The 19,937-nt window shown below is 37.5% G+C and overlaps 1 protein-coding gene across 1 annotated transcript in view; it reads right to left on the bottom strand.

The window, feature by feature from the left end:
• Positions 1-1,759: 1,759 nt before the first annotated feature.
• The window catches only part of Nuak (Nuak family kinase 1), a 585,653-nt gene continuing 567,475 nt past the window's right edge, over positions 1,760-19,937 (bottom strand). The window contains exon 18 of the mRNA XM_067140970.2: positions 1,760-2,033. Within this exon, the coding sequence (XP_066997071.2) occupies positions 1,942-2,033 (92 nt within the window). The 3' untranslated portion in view covers positions 1,760-1,941. The remainder of the gene's footprint in view (positions 2,034-19,937) is intronic.

The following is a 19,937-nucleotide window of genomic DNA, read 5'->3' as shown; positions in this document are numbered from 1 at the left end:
ACGGTTGATGTAAGGGTCTAATGGGTAACAATCATAGAAAGTCTGACTCGTTGGCTGAACGGTCAGCATACTGGCCTTCGGTTCAGACGGTCCCGGGTTCGATTCCCGGCCGAGTCGGGGATTTTAACTTTAATTGGTTAATTCCAATGGCACAGGGGCTGGGTGTATGTGTTGTCTTCATCATCATTTCATCCTCATCATGACACGCAGGTCGCCTACGGGAGTCAAATAGAAAGATCTGCACCTGGTGAGCCGAACCCGTTCTGGGATATTCCGGCACTAAAAGCCATACGACATTTCATTTCATAGAAACAAGGAGACTGTAACTGTGAATGCTACTTAAATGCAAGAAGAAGGGTGTCCAAGCCAGAGGTATACAAAAATACATGCCTAGAGTTTAAACATTGCACAAAGCAGCTCAAAGAGTTCTATGAATGTTTGTACATTGCAATATGGGCACAATATCAAACGACATTCAAGCTCTTGCCACCTGTTCACAAGCTTCAATAATACGTTGTCTCAAATCAGCCAGATCTTTTCTCCTGTACACAACGATCTTTATAAATCCCCATACAATAAAGTCTAAAGGGGTCAAATCTGGGGATTGAGGGAAAATGAAACCAGGCAATGGGATACTCTCTTCCTATCCACTTCCTGTTTCTTGTTAGAGTTCTGTCACACTGAAAAGGCTTTGAGTGTGAAAGGGTCCACACTTCCACTCCCTTCTTGCATGTTGCTAAAAAAGTGCAAATGATTTAAATTCTAGTGTACTAACAATACCACACATTGTACCTTAGGCTGTGGACTCCACATCTTGAGTAACAGGAATAAGCTATGAATCTAGACAGATTTATGCATATGCTCATCTTATACCATTTCCACACATGAGACTTATGACTTGACAATTGCATCAAATGTTGATAATCAAAGCTTGGAAAGATTGTCTATCAATTGAGCATTTACCTACATATATATACTGAATAGTTTTCACATTATAAGCTGTTATTTTTGTATATCTTTAGCCCATACATGGTGTATTATAATATATATTTTAATCACACTAGTAAAAATTGAACATTTGAGGTATAAGTTGACACAAATGGAATGTCCTTTGCAACCTTTTATTTACAATCAATTTAAAGTTTATTCTTCTATATTGGACACATTTATTAAGAGTAATTTTTTGAGGACAAAAAAGAAATTATATCATCCAAGAAGATGATCTGCATGCCATTTCCTGTCTTAAATATTGACTTTATAATTTACGGCTAGTCATGGGCTCTTTTTCTAAAAGAAATAAGAATAGAAGAGAGGAAGCGTAATATTTGCCATTGCCCTTCAAAATCTTCAAGTACATTGAAAATAAAACATTTTATAATAAATAAAGTGTAATATCCTTCACTACCCTTCCAAGTAAAGTATTTCATAGTAAATATGACAACAATTAGTTCAACTGTATTATTTACAACCACGTTTTACAGTAAAATATTTAATGTGTCTTTGAAAGCTGTACATATGTAATACACGGAAATTAAATATTTTAATTTGTGCAGCCTTTGTATGTTGTTTTCACACAGACATGAAATGCATGCTTTGAAATACTGATAGATGATACATATCTGCTATATTTTCAACAGAGGCAAGAAAGCAGAAAGAGTTAAAAGAACTACCACAACTTCACACAAGTAAATGAACAGAATGAAAAGGAGCAAGAAGATCTGATCATGATAGAAGTAATAAGTAACAAAACACATAGAAAAAGGCACTTTATTTTTATAATTATTACAAAAAAATATTTTTTACACTGTCATTTAAGTGTATTTATAAATTATGCTAGTCAATTAGTTATTTCTATCACAATCATTTAGGCAATTGTCAGATAAACATTGCCTGATACTATGTTAGTAAATAAATACTAGTACATACACTCATAAAGACTGACTAATAGATGCCAGTTGTGGAGTGTCGCGGTTCGCCTCCGCTTCCCCCTCTCCCTCGCCCCCCAGGAACATGCACGGTCACACGCACGCTCGCTGCAATCAAGCCACAAACACAAGATGCAAGCTTTACCTTTACATGTGAGATTACTAGGTCTTCACAGATAACCTTCTATATACAGAAGAAATTCAGACTGGACACAAGGACACAAAAACCATCTTCCCAATGTTTCACCATATTTTTAACAAAATCCCCAATGCCTTAATTAATAAATGAGTGAGAATTTTCTATGTAAAATTATATTCTTCAGTAATAAATTCAGATATAAAGGCTGTATAGCTCAAGGCACAGGGTACTGGAATTGTAACAGATATATCATACAGTAATTCCATTCATTTCAAAGTCTTTTATAATACTACACCTATCAGAAAAATTCAAATCTTATGGACTCAAATTATGATGATAATGTTTTGTAAACATAAAGCAGATAAAAAAAATTATATCATAAAACTGATAATGGACATTTATTAAATGAGGTTATCTGTGATTGCCATCCTTTATGAACTTCATTTGGCTGCAGGCCAAACTCAAATTCTGTATTGCTGTATGGTTTTCATACACTAGGGATAAGGGTGTAAAGGAGGGGATGAGGAAGCCATGCATTTCCAGTTCCAACACTTCCAAATATTTTAATTTTGAAGGACTATACTAAATTTCCAATCACTCTGTAAAACATTATGCACAGACATGCTTTACGGAATCAGTAACTTCTACAAGTTGGAGCAGTAGTTTAGTCTGCACAGAATGTTAAGAAATGAATGGGTTAGAGAAGAGGAGACACATTCTTTAAAGTGAAAAATTAAATTAAAAATGTTTAGTCCTATTACACAGGCAAACACAAAATAATGTGTAAAAATGTTTACAACTATGCAGTCATTATTCCAAATACAGAGTATTGAGAAACAAAAATCAATATATGCATGATAAGACTGCAAAACCCTGACCAAATAAAACAATTCACTTTAGGAGGTAGACCTCTGACATTACCATTCAACACACTACCATAACAGAAACAGAATTGGTGAGCAAGTCAAGGTCAGGAAAGAGGGCATAGCTCTCCTTCCCTAGGATCTTAAAATACTGCCAACCAACAGAAACATTTCCTTACGTGAGTGTTACACCTTATTAAAAAAAATGTCCCACTGGACACGAACCTTATAATAAATGCTGGAAAAAACAATTTTGAAGTCATTCTAAGTAAGGGTAGCAATAAAGTAATAAAAGTGCAAATAACAGAATTTGCAATGCACAGGACAGATCTTTTGTCAACGCTCTCCATAAGTGTGACAGAGGAGGGGGGGAGAGTACATTGAACTGGTGTTTCCTCTGTTACTAAAGCCAGGTACAAATTATGGTGGTTGTGTCATTGCTTTCTATTCAACTTGAGTGTGTATATGCAAAGTGTGACCCAAAAGTTCAAGTACTTGGTGTATGATTCCCTAATGTGAATACTTCAAAACACCGATGCAAAACCAAGTTCAAGGTAATCACCCAGAGCTAATATACACTTTTGTCACCTTTGGAAAAACTTCTACAAACTTCCTGCACTATTTTGACTCAATTACGGCTGCAAAATGATGTCCCTTCAGACCATTTTTCATCCTTGGTAAAAGATAAATGTCACGAGGTACAAAGTAGAGACATTCCATATTTAGTGAGAAACTCAGAGCAGTAGTAACCAATGTACAGGTACCAATCTCCATTTTGCCATATCTCAGACTGTTCATGAAGGATGGGCTACTGCAAACAACTTAAGGTATCTAGAGGCAGTTCCTTGTTTAAAGGTTTGTGCTCAGGAATGAATTCTGTATGGACAACAATAACCAGTGGATCAAAACAACCTCCAATATGACTTTCCCTCCTTTACTGAAACCAGAACTAATTATTTTTTTCTTTCAGATTACCCCTCAATTATTACCTGAAAACTGAGAAAAATACTTCAGAACCTCAAACTGTGGAAAATGCTGTAATTCAGGAATCAAACTCAACAAATTCAGTCAGCAATATTATCCAACAGAGCAGGATGGCACTACATGAGCCCAAAAGTTAAACAACCAATTTTATGAAAAGAGACATACACAGTCAGATCACATGACCACCTGCTCGAAGTGCCATCTGCAACGCGTAGCCCATGATGTATACCCCATGATGCGGGATGGTAAGGTGAGTATATAATGTGACCAACAGGATGGCTGTAAAAATTTCACAGGTAAGGGAAGCAATTCAACTGAGTTGCAAAAAGGGATGATCATCCGCTTTTGGGCAAAAGGGGGGCCACATTTTGGAAACAGCGGCATCTGTGGTAATGGTATATTGTGAGAGGAACAATGGCACCATTGGGTATAACTATCATGGAAACTTTGGAGAGCTCCATCACAACCCACTGATGTCTGGGGTGAACATCGACAACGACTGCACATGAAGACTAACCGACAAGCTACAGTGGTACAGCTCAGAGTCCAAATGAACCAGGGACATCCACACATTTCCACTGCAGAAGTTCTTTTGCAAGTTTTTGACAAGTTGCTTTAGATTGCACCAACAGAGATAGGTCTTATAGTGACGACGGGACAGGGAAGGGCTAGGAATGGGAAGGAAGCGGCCGTGGCCTTAATTAAGGTACAGCCCCACCATTTGCCTGGTATGAAAATGGAACACCATGGAAAACCATCTTCGGGGCTGCCGACAGTGGGGTTCAAACCCACTATCTCCTGAATACTGGATACTGGTCTCACTTAAGCGACTGCAGCAATCGAACTCGGTCTGCAAATGTTCAGCAGAACTCTTCTGCGGATGGGGATCCGGAGTAGATGGATGGTAACTATACCCATGCTAACACAGGTGCTTCGACAAAAATGATTAGAATTTGCTCGACAGCATGTCGATGGGTAGTCTTCTCTAACGAGTCACATCTTCAGCTACAAAGAATGGATGCACACTAGCATGTCCAGTGAGAAACGTTGGAGAACCAACACCCTGCAGCGAATTCTGGATGAACACAAGGTTGTGGGCACAGTGTTATGGTCTGGAAAATGTTCTTCTGGGATTCTCTAAGTCCCATCATCCGTGTGGAAGACACTCTTGATCGATTTGTTTATGATTCCATCCTCAGCAAGCACATCCTCCCGTACAAGGAGACTGTCTTTTCTCGGGAGGATGGGACCTTTTAGCACGATAATGCGCCTTGCCATATGACTAGAAGTGTCCATACATGGGTGGAAGAGCATGATCAAAATTCTGAAGTCCTTCCCTGGTCCCAAACAGCCCCAGTCTCAATCTAATTACACGTCTGTGTGACCAACCCGATCGCCATGTTCACTGTCTGCTCCACCACGCACTGCAGACAGCATGGCTGCAGGTACCCATGGAGACTATCAGCAACTCACTAAGTTGCTGCCAGCATTTCTAGTTGCTGTCCATGCCACTGCAAAGGGCAGTTTCTCTGGATACTAGCAGGAGGTCACAATACAGTAATGTGATTGAGCTGTGTAAAATAAGTAAAGTAATATCACAAATAGTCTTATGACAAACATACTGTACCCATATCCCGAATGTGATATGGCGGAATGATTAATTGCATTAATATAGTACGTGAATACAGGCAGTACATTGTATTTTGTGTGTATATTCTGAGTGTGTATTTCCACTCAGAGAAGAACAGACCACCTGAGTGGAAGTTTAAGCTTGCTAATTTGCTTAAAATTACAGTTTGTTATGACCCTAAAGTAATAAAACTGATCCTAAGAAGTGGGTGTAGCTGCCAGAGAAAACTTTCACCAAGTAGCATCAATGAGAATGTGAACTCTACACAAGCTAATGATGCATTTTAGTTGACAGAGAAAGAGTATGAAAAATAAAGGACAGAAAGATTTTCACCAACCTAAAATTGGAATGGTTTTGCCCAAAATGCGACACCTGAGCCAATCAGAACGCTCCATTTTAAAAGCGCCAAACACGGACAGCAAAATTATTCAGTTTATTTTGGAATAGTGACTACAATTACACGTGAATTGAAGTGCTTCAGACATCAACGAAATATGGTGTAATTTTGAGACAATCTGCATAATTAAATATATTTTGAATCATTTAATTTTAATGTGTGTGTCATGGTGTCATTTGGTGTCAACTGACAAGAACTGTACATTCAAAGACTTACTTAATACTACCTATGCCTTTTAAATAATTTGAAACTGTACGGTCATACATGAAATTATTAAAGCAAATAAACAAGGCCACAGGAATATTTCGAACCCGGAACACCTCTGAGTGAAGTGATTAAGCCCTGTATATGCTAAAAAGGACTCTGTCAAGTCACGCCTACATTGCATATGAAAATAGTCCAGTGAGGTTTTAAAAGACAACCCATGAACCTAACTGCCATCAATGTATTATTGTGCCACCATTCTAACAGTGCATCGTTCATGCTAAGACTAGCCAAGTGACAATGTCCGCTCATCTTTGTCACTGTGCCGTGATAGGACCGGTGTGAAATGCCAAGCCAATGTATGAGTTGTAAGTTGAACATTTATAAACATTCTATTGCTACAGTCAAAGTTGCAAATGGTAGAAAATGTGCAACCTAATTATATTCTGTTATGAACTTATTGCACACATAAACTGCATGAACAATGTTATTGGAATTTATGTGCAATTCTAAGAGCCAGGGGAACTGTAGGAAGATCGCTTCGACAGTTATTGTTATTATGGGATGTAAATTTCATATTGTTATTGTTAAGGAATAGACTTTCTTTATTTCCCATGATGGTAAAAACCTTGTTAGTATTGGCAGAGAAGAGGAGGAACTGCATTATAAATAGCAATTGTAAGAAATACAGGGTCCCACCAATATGGAACAAAAATTAAATTTATAGATTTTAATTATAAATAGCAAGTTGTCTGAGTGTAAAGTAGCCACAGAGACTGGTAGACCCAGCTTGTGAATTAATAGCTTACAAGTGCAGCTCATTAGCCAGCACATCCAGTTAGAGGCACAGGGAAAACAACCTTCGTTTATTGACAAACACTGAGGGTAGCTTTGTCAGACGTCAGTAGCCATGACATAATGCCTGAGGGACCACATTCCTTTGATGCACATAAATAATGGACCAGCTGATGCGACCGAGAACGTGTATTTCGGAGGATTTTCTTATTACCAGTGCCGTGAGACAGACGATCGCCAAATAGGAAGTGTTTTGTGTTAATAATTAAGAAGTTAAGAAAGAAATGAAGTGGTGTAACCAAGAGAAGACAACAGTATTTGTGCATCGATAATGATACATGTGTCATAAGTTTACCTCAAGATGTCACAATTTGGATACACGCCAGAAGTCACTATCATGGACTAGGTGAACAGAGAGCAGTTATTGAGTTTCTTTTGGCGGAAAACCAGAGCAACACAGACATTCATAGGCATTTGCAGAAAGTCTACAGAGACCTGGCAGGTATTGGCAAACCATAATGGGACCTCCCAACATCATGTAAGTGAAAAATGAAATGATGTTTTTTATTTATTTCATAAATATATTTTTATGCCCGAGTTGTCATCCGGTAATGAAGTAATAATAAACGTTAGCCACTTCTGGTTCGGAAGAGCAGTTAAGATTATCAGAAATAATTTTCTTGATATCAAATTTTGAGTTAATGTAACGGCCAAGCATTAAATCATTTTGAGTTTCAGAATATACTTCAAATGTCCGACTGAGATAAAAATTGACGAGGGGCATTGAATATTTTTAATGCAACACATTTTATTTCTCGGCCATTTTCGATTTTAAGAAATTGGAATTTTATTTGGGACATCTCTGAATATTCCCGCTCCATTAATTTCCAATAGGTGGCAGCGCTATAACTAGCCTACAAAATTACAAGATATTAGAATCATTCTGTATTGACGGTTTTCACTTTACAATGGCGAAAAATGAGGGTATCCTCCTATTCAATACATCATATATTCCGTCATTAGACGGAGCAAACAAATTCAGACATGTTTCGGCTCGCTTGAGCCATCTTCAGTGAAAAAAAAAAAAATTAGGGGGGTTGGAATAATTTACATAATATAAGTTGAAAAAATGCTAAAAAACATAATGAAAGAGTGAACAAAAAACAAAAGAGAGCTTAGATGGAAAGCAAAATTAGCTCAAATATACAATATTTACAACAATATGCAGAGCAAAAAACTTACTGCGACAAAATTCAGTGAAACAGGTGTTAATTTGAAATAATAATTGATACTAAAAACTGCGTTAACCTAAGAAACAAGGGAATGAGAAAACAAATGATGCAGATGGAAACAGATAATAGTAGCGCATGGTGAGGTTATGGACCTCATAGTTTACAAATTATTGGTTTAAAAATGACAAAACAGTTTGAAATTGCTGTCAAATCTAGTGGAAACCCATCACATCAAATTGGTCAGGAGGAGAGCAGGAGCAAACATTTTTGAGAGAAACCAAGCCTGAATTAACCTGCAGGCGAAAAGCCTGTGACAAGGAGAAAAAACACCATGAAATTTAAGGCTTTAGAAATAGCAGCATTCTCAATATCTTCTCAATCTAGCGGCCCCTTTCTTCATTATTGTTTCATAATGTTGGCTGGTGTTTTGCCTTATTATAGAGGGGTCGGAAGGGCCGCATATAAAAATATGAGAAGCTGTGTTAGGTAGAAGACAGATGCATAGTAAATTGTAGTAATCTAGTGGAAACCGTCAATGAAGATTCGCCATTGTAAAGCCTACAAAATGACGTCTGTAATGGAGGTGCATACCAAACAGAGAGCAGTAACTGAATTTCTTTTGGCAGAAAACCAGGGCATCACAGATATTCATAGGCACTTGGACTTGATACATTTGTACAATACAGTCATCAACAAAACAAATCATACATAAATCTTGAAATCGTTAAAATATTTCTTTTGTGTCTGAACTGTTCACTTACACTTACCATGTCATTTAGAAAAAAAATTTAAAATAGAATAATTTTCAAATCATAAAATAAATAAGACTATTAAGTCATTCACTATATACTAAAATTTAAAATCTGCTCTATTCTTGAAACTACTTCTTTTCTTAAGTCCTTATTTACATCCAAAAAATAAAAAAATAAAAATTTCTTAGTGTTGAAACTGTTCATAAATTTTCAAATCATAAAATGAATAAAACCTACTAAGTTAGTCACTATATGCTAAAATTTAAAATGCTTTCTGCTCTGTTCTTGAAACTTCTCCTTTCCTTAAGTCCTTATTCGCACTGCTATGGTTCTAAGACCTTTCATATAAATCGGAATTCCTCCTCTTAATCCCATCTGACCATGCGAGCCATTTTTAATCGTCAAGTTCTTCAGTTTCAGCTGGTACGAAATTTGTCAAAATTAAAACATTACACTTGTCTGAACCAAACAAACATGTCCTTGATCCTCTGGCTTGCTGTCAATCAGCAATCAGATTGGCAGCTGGTACCAAATTTGCAAAATTAAAACAACATTACACAGAGTAAGTGTAAGTGAAGAAGTTTATACACGAAGAAATATTTTCATTTTTTTTTTTAGATGTAAATAAGGACTTAAAGAAAGAAGAAGTTTCAAGACCAGAGCAGATTTTAAATTTTAGTATATAGTGAATGATTTAATAGGTTTTATTCATTTTATGATTTGAAAATTATTCTAATTTTAAAATTTTTACTAAATGACATAGTAAGTGAAAGTGAACAGTTTAGACACAAAAGAAATATTTTAATGATTTCAAGATTTATGTTGTTGTTGTTGTTGTTGTTGTTGTTGTTTGAGTCATCAGTCCATAAACTGGTTCAATGCAGCTCTCCATGCCACCCTATCCTGTGCTAACCTTTTCATTTCTACGTAACTATTGCATCCTACATCTGCTCTAATCTGCTTGTCATATTCATATCTTGGTCTACCCCTACCGTTCTTACCCCCTACACTTCCTTCAAAAACCAACTGAACAAGTCCTGAGTGTCTTAAGATGTGTCCTATCATTCTATCTCTTCTTTTCGTCAAATTTAACCAAATCGATCTCCTCTCACCAATTCGATTCAGTATCTCTTCATTCGTGATTCGATCTATCCATCTCACCTTCAGCATTCTTCTGTAACACCACATTTCAAAAGCTTCTATTCTCTTTCTTTCTGAGCCAGTTATCGTCCATGTTTCACTTCCATACAATGCCATGCTCCACACGAAAGTCTTCAAAAACATCTTTCTAATTCCGATATCAATGTTTGAAGTGAGCAAATTTCTTTTCTTAAGAAAGCTCTTCCTTGCTTGTGCTAGTCTGCATTTTATGTCCTCCTTACTTCTGCCATCGTTAGTTATTTTACTACCCAAGTAACAATATTCATCTACTTCCTTTAAGACTTCATTTCCTAATCTAATATTTCCTGCATCACCTGCCTTCGTTCGACTGCACTCACTTACTTTTGTTTTGGACTTATTTATTTTCATCTTGTACTCCTTACCCAAGACTTCATCCATACCATTCAGCAACTTCTCGAGATCTTCTGCAGTCTCAGATAAAATAACAATATCATCGGCAAATCTCAAGGTTTTGATTTCCTCTCCTTGGACTGTGATTCCCTTTCCAAATTTCTCTTTGATTTCCTTTACTGCCTGTTCTATGTAAACATTGAAAAGGAGAGGGGCAAACTGCAGCCTTGCCTCACTCCTTTCTGGATTGCTGCTTCTTTTTCAAAGCCCTCGATTCTTATCACTGCAGACTGATTTTTATACAGATTGTAGATAATTCTTCGTTCTCGGTATCTGATCCCTATCATCTTCAAAATCATAAATAGCTTGGTCCAATCAACATTATTGAATGCCTTTTCTAGATCTACGAATGCCATGTACGTGGGCTTGTCCTTCTTGATTCGATCCTCTAAGATCAGACGTAAAGTCAGGATAGCTTCACGTGTTCCTACATTTCTTCTGAAGCCAAATTGATCTTCTCCCAACTCAGCTTCAACTTGTTTTCCCATTCTTCTGTAAATAATACGTGTTAAAATTTTGCAGGCATGAGATACTAAACTAATGGTGCGGTAGTTTTCACACCTGTCAGCACCGGCTTTCTTGGGAATAGGTATAACCACATTCTGCTGAAAATCGGATGGGACTTCTCCTGTCTCATACATCTTGCAGACTAAATGAAATAACCTTGCCATGCTGGTTTCTCCTAAGGCAGTCAGTAATTCAGAGGGAATGTCATCAATTCCAGGTGCCTTGTTCCTATTGAGGTTACTCACAGCTCTGTCAAACTCTGACCTCAAAATTGGGTCTCCCTTTTCATCAACATCAACAGCCTCTTCATGTTCCAGAACCAAATTATCTACATCTTTACCTTCATACAACTGTTGGATATGCTCCTGCCATCTTTCTGCTTTGTCTTCTTTCCCTAGAAGTGGTTTTCCATCTGAGCTCTTAATATTCATACACCTAGATTTCCTTTCTCCAAAGGTTTCCTTGATTTTCCTGTATGCAGCATCTACCTTTCCCAGGACCATACAGCCTTCGACATCCTTGCATTTCTCCTTCAGCCATTCTTCCTTAGCTGCCTTGCACTTTCTATCCACTTCATTCTTTAATTGCCTGTATTCTTTTCTGCCCTCTTCATTTCTAGCATTCTTGTATTTTCGTCGTTCATCAATCAGGTCTAGTATCTCCTGAGTTATCCACTGATTCTTAGTTGATCTTTTCTTCCTTCCTAACATTTCTTCAGCAGCCCTACTGACTTCATTTTTCATGACTCTCCACTCTTCCTCTATAGTGTTTCCTTCAGCCTTTTCATTTAGTCCTTGTGCAACATGTTCCTTGAAACAATCCCTCACATTCTTTTCTTTCAACTTGTCTAGATCCCATCTTTTTGCATTCTTTCCTTTCTTCAATTTCTTCAACTTCAGATGGCATTTCATGACCAACAAGTTGTGGTCAGAGTCCACGTCTGCTCCTGGGAAAGTTTTGCAATCCAACACCTGGTTTCTGAATCTCTGCCTAATCATAATGAAGTCTATTTGATACCTTCCAGTGTCTCCAGGTCTCGTCCATGTATACAGCCGTCGTTTGTGGTGTTTGAACCAAGTATTGGCAAGGACTAAATTATGGTCAGTGCAGAATTCAACCAGCCGACTTCCTCTTTCGTTCCTTTGTCCCAATCCAAATTCTCCTACTGTGCTACCTTCTCTTCCTTGGCCTACCACTGCGTTCCAGTCTCCCATCACAATTAGATTCTCGTCACCTTTTACATATTGTATTAAATCTTCTATCTCCTCATATATTCTTTCGATTTCTTCATCATCCGCTGAACTAGTAGGCATATAGACCTGCACTACTGTGGTGGGCATTGGTTTGGTGTCTATCTTGACGACAATAATTCTTTCACTATACTGGTCGTAGTAGCTTACCCGCTGCCCTATTTTCTTATTCATTATTAAACCAACTCCTGCATTTCCTCTGTTTGATTTTGTGTTGATAATTCGGTAGTCGCCTGACCAAAAATCTTGTTCTTCCTGCCAACGTACTTCACTTATGCCAACTACATCTAACTTTAGCCTATCCATCTCCCTTTTCAGATTCTCTAACCTACCACAACGATTCAAACTTCTAACATTCCACGCTCCGACTCGCAGAATGTCAATATCCATCTTCCTGATGATCGCCCCCTCTCGTGTAGTCCCCACCCGGAGATCCAAATGGGGGACTAGTTTACCTCCGGAATATTTTACCCGGGAGGAAGCCATCATCAGTACATCATTCATACAGAGAGAGCTGCATGTCCTCGGGAGTTAGTTACGGCTGTAGTTTCCCGTTGCTTTCAGCCGTGTAGCAGTATCAACACAGCTAAGCCATGTTGAGTATTATTACAAGGCCGTATCAGTCAATCATCCAGACTGCCGCCCTTGCAACTACCGAAAGGCTGCTACCGCCCTTTCGATGAACCATTCGTTAGTCTGGTCTCTCAACAGATACCCATCCGATATGGTTGCACCTGCGGCTCGGCTATCTGCATCATTGGGACACGCAAGCCTCCCCACCGCGGCAAGGTCACATGGTTCGCAGAGGAGATTTATGTATAATTTGTTTTATTGATGACTACAAGTGTATCAAGTCCAAGGATTTTGTTTGATGTTTTCACACTGCTGAAGAAGAGAGTAATAGCTCTCGAAATATGTACGGTAGATAATTATAATAAATTGTAAAGTACTGACAAAGAGGAAAAGAGTTTCATAGAAATTCCATTATGTTAGGTTCGGTCAAGTAATTTAATTTCTAATGTGTAGAGCAAGTCAGCCCAGTCAATCGAAATTCATATAAACAAGGTAAATGATCTCGATAATTTTGTGTATCTTTACGATGGTGTATAAAAGTTTATAGGCGTAAATCATGGCTAAGAACTTATATATTTATGTACATGAAGTTTGATGGAGACAATGAACCATGAGAGGCAACAGAGGCCAAATGAAATAATGTCACATTATTTTTATAGTAACGGGAGCACTGACTCCACAATTGTGTGTGTTGTAAGGTAATAGATGTCTAATTTAGAGCAGCTCTATTCCTGAAAATTTCTTATTTTAGCACTTTATTTTCATGTAAATCTTTCATGATCAGTTGAATAAACAGTATGATGCTCAAAGTAAAAATTATTTAAATAAATTCTATCAGACACGTTACCTTGTAGTTGATGTAACGTTAATCTATCAATTTAATTTATATTTTTGATTCATGGGCACCCGCAAGGTTGATGTTCGATTGTTTAATATCATACCAGAGATTATTTCATAAACTGAACTTACTGACAGTCATCTAGCATCTGTTATAACTGAAAATTTCTGTAAACAATTTAATGTTGCTGACGTTATATTGGTTTTTATATTGAAGAAAATTGTTCATGTGCCCCCCCCCCCCACCGAAAAGAACCTGTGGGTGCCCATGTTTTGATTTGTTAATTACATTAACTAGTACAATTTAACTTTTACTGTGTGGTTTAAGAGGAGTTACGAGATTTTTTTTTTTTTTTTGTAGGCGACAGTGTGAGTTGAGCATTTTGCTATTTCGCTGATTATTATTTATTTCAGTCACTTTTAATTTCATTTCATTTTGTTAATAAATTAATTTTTTTGATCACTTTGGTCAACATTATTTCAAGTAACTGAGCCTGTAGAGTAGATTCCCTTATACCCGAGAAAACGAATCCAATGGACAGTCCACACCCTGAGGCAAGAGTTACCAGCAGTAAGTATTCTACAATGCTAAGGCAGAAACAGGAACCCAGATGCCGCCAGCTCATGAAACGACAAAAAATAACTATCTTCTCTCATAATTTGGGAACATTCTTAGGGGAGGTCATCTGACTGGAAAACAGATTCCTTCAGCATGCCCAATACGCAAGCATCTGGGGGCATGAGATTCGGGGAGTTGCAAGGGTATGGGAAATTAAGTAATCTCCAAAATGCTGTTGCAGAAGGGCAAGTGACCTCCACAAGGTGAGGGCTCAAGCTGCATCCATTGTAGTTGCAGTGGCAGGTATCTGGTGACATTCAGTATCGTGCAATATTCACAGCAGGTTTTTAATTTTCAGTTCTGTTTGTTGAGAGAGAGAGTGTCCATTGCTCTCCTAGGTAATCGATTCTCCTCCGTTTGCCTCATCAAACCCCACCAAGGAAGCTGGTTTATACCTACAGCTTCATCCATGGTGTTAATTCATAACTTAAGTCTTTACCTCATCATTTTGAGAACCTCCTGCCATTGCTCCTACCCATTAGTACCTGCAATTGTTATAATTACATTCACATCCATTACTTCTGACTTATGAATAAGATATCCTTAGTCCACCCAGCTTACAGTAAAAGTGGTCTGAAAACAGAACAATTTTAAAATAGTTTCATCTCAGAGCTGACTTCTTTCTTACAAAATACTGTAGATGAACAATGCAAGCTCACTGCATTAGCTTTGTTACACCTAGCTTCAATTCTGCATAGCATACTACCATCCTGGAAAAATATACACAATACTCAAAATGATCCACCTGTTCCAGTTTATCTCCTCCTTGACATTGTCCTTTTTGTTATCTTTCTGTTCATATAACTAATCTTAAAAATGCTATTTTTTTTAATAATCACTGCATCTCTTTTCAAGCCACAGAATAAAATCATCATCTGCAAAAAGCCTTGTCTCTGATTCAAGTTCTTTACTCCTATCATTCATACAGATAAGAAAACAAAGGTCCAACAATACTGCCTTGAGGAATTCCCCTCTTAATGGTTGCAGGATCAGATAATGCTTCACCTACTGTAATTCTTCGAGTTCTATTATCTAGAAATATAGCCACCCATTCAGTCACTCTTTTGTCTAGTCCATCTGCACTCATCTTTGCCAGTACTCTCACATGATCTACCCTGTCAAATGCCTTGGATACGTCAATCATGACACAGTCCATTTGTCCTCCCAAATCTAGGATATCTGCTATATCTTGCTGGAATCCTATAAGTTGAGCTTCAGTGGAGTAACCTTTCCTAAATCCGAACTGCCTTCTATCGAACCACTTATTGATTCCATAAGCATGTCCAATATAATCAGAAATAATACATTCCCAAAGCTTACATGTAATACATGTCAAACTGACTGGCCTGTAATTGTTAGTTTTATGTTTATCACTCTTTCCTTTATACACAGGGGTTACTATAGAAACTCTCCATTCATTTGGTATAGTTCCTTCATGCAACCAGTAATCATATAAGTATTTCAGATATGGTACTATATCCCAAGCCAATGTCTTTAGTATATCCCCAGAAATCTTACCAATTCCAGTTGCTTTTCTAGTTTTCAACTTTTGTATCTTATTGTAAGTGTCTGTTGTGATAGATAAATTTCAATACTTCATTAGTATTAGTCACCTCTTCTATCTGGACATTTTTCTTGTAACCAACAATCTTTACATACTGCTAAATGAATACTTCTTCTTTCTGTAGATCCTAGCATACACACTCCTCTCGTTCATTAATGATTCCTGGAATGTCCTTCTTGGAACCTGTTTCTGCCTTTAGGTACCTATATATACCCTTCCATCTTTCACTAAAATTTGTATGACTGCCAATTATGCTTGCCATCATGTTATCCATAATGGACTTCTTCGCTAGATTCAATTTCCTAGTAAGTTCCTTTAAATTCTCCTTACTTCCACAACCATTTCTAACTTTATTTCTTTAAAACCTGCACCTCCTTCTTAGTCTCTTTACCTCTCTGTTATAATATAAGAGGGTCTTTACCATTCCTTACCACCTTCAAAGGTACATATCTGTTTTCACATTCTTCAACAATTGCTTTAAACCCATATCACAGTCTGTTTACACTTTTGTTTACCGTTTCCACTGAACATAATTACTTTTTTTAAACTTCATAATGTCTCTCTTATCAGCCATATGGTACTCTGCCTAATAGTGCTATTTTTACGACCTTTCTTCCTATCACATTTATTTTTAAAAATGACAAAAACAGCTTCGAGATCACTAATACAGTTTATTACTTCAGATTCTCTACAGAGCTCATCTGGTTTTACCAGCACAACATCCAGAATATTCTTCCCTCTAGTTGGTTCCACCACTTTCTGATTCAGCTGTCATTCCCAGATTAGCCTATTTGCCATTTGATGCTTCCTGTCGTTTCCATTACCTTGCCAATTGACATTTGATAAATTGAGATCACCTGCTATAATCACGTTCCTTTCCGCATCGTTTCCCACATAGCCAATTATCTTATTAAGTAATTCTGAATCAGTGTCTGTGAGACCCTTTCTAGATCTATACAGATGAGCCTTACACTTAGAATTTCATGTTTGTCATCTTTAAGTTTTTCGTAGCTTACAAATTATTCTTTCACCAGAATAAATACTCCCCCTCCTACCACTCCTATCCTATCTCTGTGATAAACACTTCAACCAATATGGTGTACAGTAGATGATGAAATGTGACTTAGTCTTCTAAATAATCTACGTGAGGAAGGAACTAAAGTAGAGGTACACATTACATTGTTGTAACTCCATACCATATAATTAATTACGGTACCTAATAAACGAAACTGTCCTTTGAAATTACAAATCCATTTATACTTACACAGGAATGTGATGCCAACTCTTATGATGCAGCTGTTCATGCTAGTTACAGAATAGTTTTGTTGATCGCCCATTCTTCCAATCATTGTGTGAATGCAAATTTGTTAAGCAGAGTTTGGAAGATGGAGCAGACAAATTATGGCCACAATTATCATGTTCTTTCAGAAGTTTGAGTCTGTCATGGAGCAATATCACTTGCCGTATCAAAAGTTTGTCAGGTGATATTGTGGAACAATTAACGGATATCATTTTGAAGTTCATAATGTTTTCTATTATGTTAGATGAGAGTAATGACTTATTAGACAGAGCCCAACTGGCAATATTTATTAGAGGCATTGATAAATATTTAGTAGTGGGAAGAACTCCTTGATTTATGTCCTCTTGAAGACACCAGGTGATGATATAGCGCATGACATTCGTGAAAAATGTATTTATCTGGTTTTGTCTACCATGGGAAAAGCTTGTTGCAGTTGCCACTGATGGAGGAGCACCCTGCATGGTTGGATGCAGAGCAGGGCTTGTAGATCATCTAAGAAACAAACTAGTGCAACACAAAGTGAGCTTCATACCTAAGCACTGCTTGATTCATCAACGAAACTTGTGCACAAAAACATCACAACGGCAAATGTCATGACCATATTAGTGACAATAGTTAATTTCATTAAGAGTCATAGACAATTTAAAACTCTACTGAAAGATAATGTGTGTAAATTTGGTGATATTACATACTTTTGTGCAGTTCATTCAATGGCTCAGTAGATGTAATATGTTAAACCTCCAGATATTGAGACTTTGGAAGTTTCAAGGTATATTTAAAACAGCCGTTGACCAGGCTGGGTTTTTCATAGAGAATGAGTCATCTCCCATAGCAACTATGGAAAATGTCCCAAGAGTGAGGTTATAGGAGTATATTCATCAATGTGACAAATAAATAGTGCCTCAAGCACTGGATGTTAGGCGTCCTAGTAGTCAGAGCTATAGGACATTTGAATTTGAAACTCCACATCATAGATTGTAAGATGTTGGTAGTTCTGGAAGGTAGAGAAGCTGTCCATCATTATTCACATGTGGTGTACTGGCTTTGTAAGGGCTAGTGTTGTGGCTACACAATCATCTCTTATTATTCACACTCTGATTCTGATACTGTGACTCCGATGGTTATTCAGTGTGTGTTTATTCTGATGGTAGTTCTAATTTAGGTTCCGATTCTTAACCCTTCATCGGTCGCAACTGATTTGACAGGCACAGGCTTTAGTCATCGGTTGCTACTGCTCCAATGCACGGACCTAAAATTCTCATCCTCTCATCAGCTTCACTCCTTGCCATGTTTGTCAGTCATGTGACGGGTAGTCCGTGTTCACTCACTCTATAAGCTGGAAGTGTTTCATCAGATCTGGAAGATAATTGCGACTGTTCCCGTTGCAATTTGTATTTCAAAGAGAGGCAAACAATTACGGTTCTATACGTAGTTAAATTATTTGTTTACACTAAATTTGGTGTAATTTCCCATGTAAGCGTGTAGATAGTGCAGTATAAACCCAGTGCCTCACAGCCACACTGACTACTTACGTCTCAATTTCTATTTTAGACTTACCATCCTTTATGGCCAGTAGGAAGGAACATTTTAACTTAGACAAAGCAGAAGATGTAAAGGATGTCCACAATTGTTGCTGGATGACGATGGCAATGCTTTACATGAGAATTTTGAAGATGTAAGTGACACAAACAGCGACGATCTTCTGGAATCAAGAGACGGTGACTCGGAAACAGAACAAGAAGATGACATAGATAATGCTGATGAACAAGTAGCATTAGAGGAAGTGCTAATTATTATGAACGGAAAGACAAAACAAAATGGTGTCATGGTGCCGCCATCCCATCGGGTCCGTGCCAGGAAGCACAATCTCTTAAGACATCTACCTGGAGTTATAGGACAAGCAAGCCTAGCTCAATCACCGCTTGACTCCTGGCAGTCTTTATTTATGGAGGAGATAATAGACACTATTGTTACTTACACAAATCAATATGTGGACTACGTAAAACAAAATTTGACATCAAAACTTCTGACACCACAGGTTTTTTTTTAAATTATGGCGCTGATGCGTATTTTGCTAATGTTCAGTTCAGGAAACATTTTTGTTTCACGTGTTATCACCATGTGTAGTATCACATAAATGCTAGTGCTCTCTAGTTACTGCCAACTTAAGCAACACAGATTTTGATTTGTGTCAAAAATCTTTGTGTTCTTGTAGAATTCTCAATGATGAATATATGACATGTTTAGCCCTGTTTATATTTACCATGCTTGTTGTTATTGCTCAGACCTATTAACATAGTTTCGGTCAGCATACAATTTGCTCTGTGATTAAACTTTTAAATACTGCAAAGACACCTTAAATTTTGAAGAATATAGTTATAAAATGTAGCTTCTTTGGCATCAGACTTTCACTAAACCATTTTAACTGGCTCAAATGCACCTATGAAACAAAAGGAGTACTTCGCAGCTGCCCACTTGAACTTCCAGAAACTTTTAAATGGGGCGGATCTCTCAGCCACATTGCGACCTGCCATGAAACTTCATATATTGTGACAGACAGAGGGTTAATATGAACAAAGAACGTTGTCTACTGTGATTTGTATGAGACTTGTTTGTCGCGATTTTATTATTGACACAGTGCTAATGGCTTTAAAACAAAAATTGTATATTCTTGTAAATATTTTGTCTCATACTCTTCATGAATGTATTCCTGTCTACTGGCAAAACTTGTTAATCATAGCTTGGAATGGGTCACATGTTTGAGAAGCGGTCATTGTGTACAGAGTGTACCAAA

This window comes from Anabrus simplex, chromosome 2 (assembly GCF_040414725.1).
Source record: "Anabrus simplex isolate iqAnaSimp1 chromosome 2, ASM4041472v1, whole genome shotgun sequence".
In the NCBI taxonomy this organism is placed as follows: domain Eukaryota; kingdom Metazoa; phylum Arthropoda; class Insecta; order Orthoptera; family Tettigoniidae; genus Anabrus; species Anabrus simplex.
Note: the sequence above shows the minus strand (reverse complement) of the source record. Positions and strands in the feature narration are given on the sequence as shown.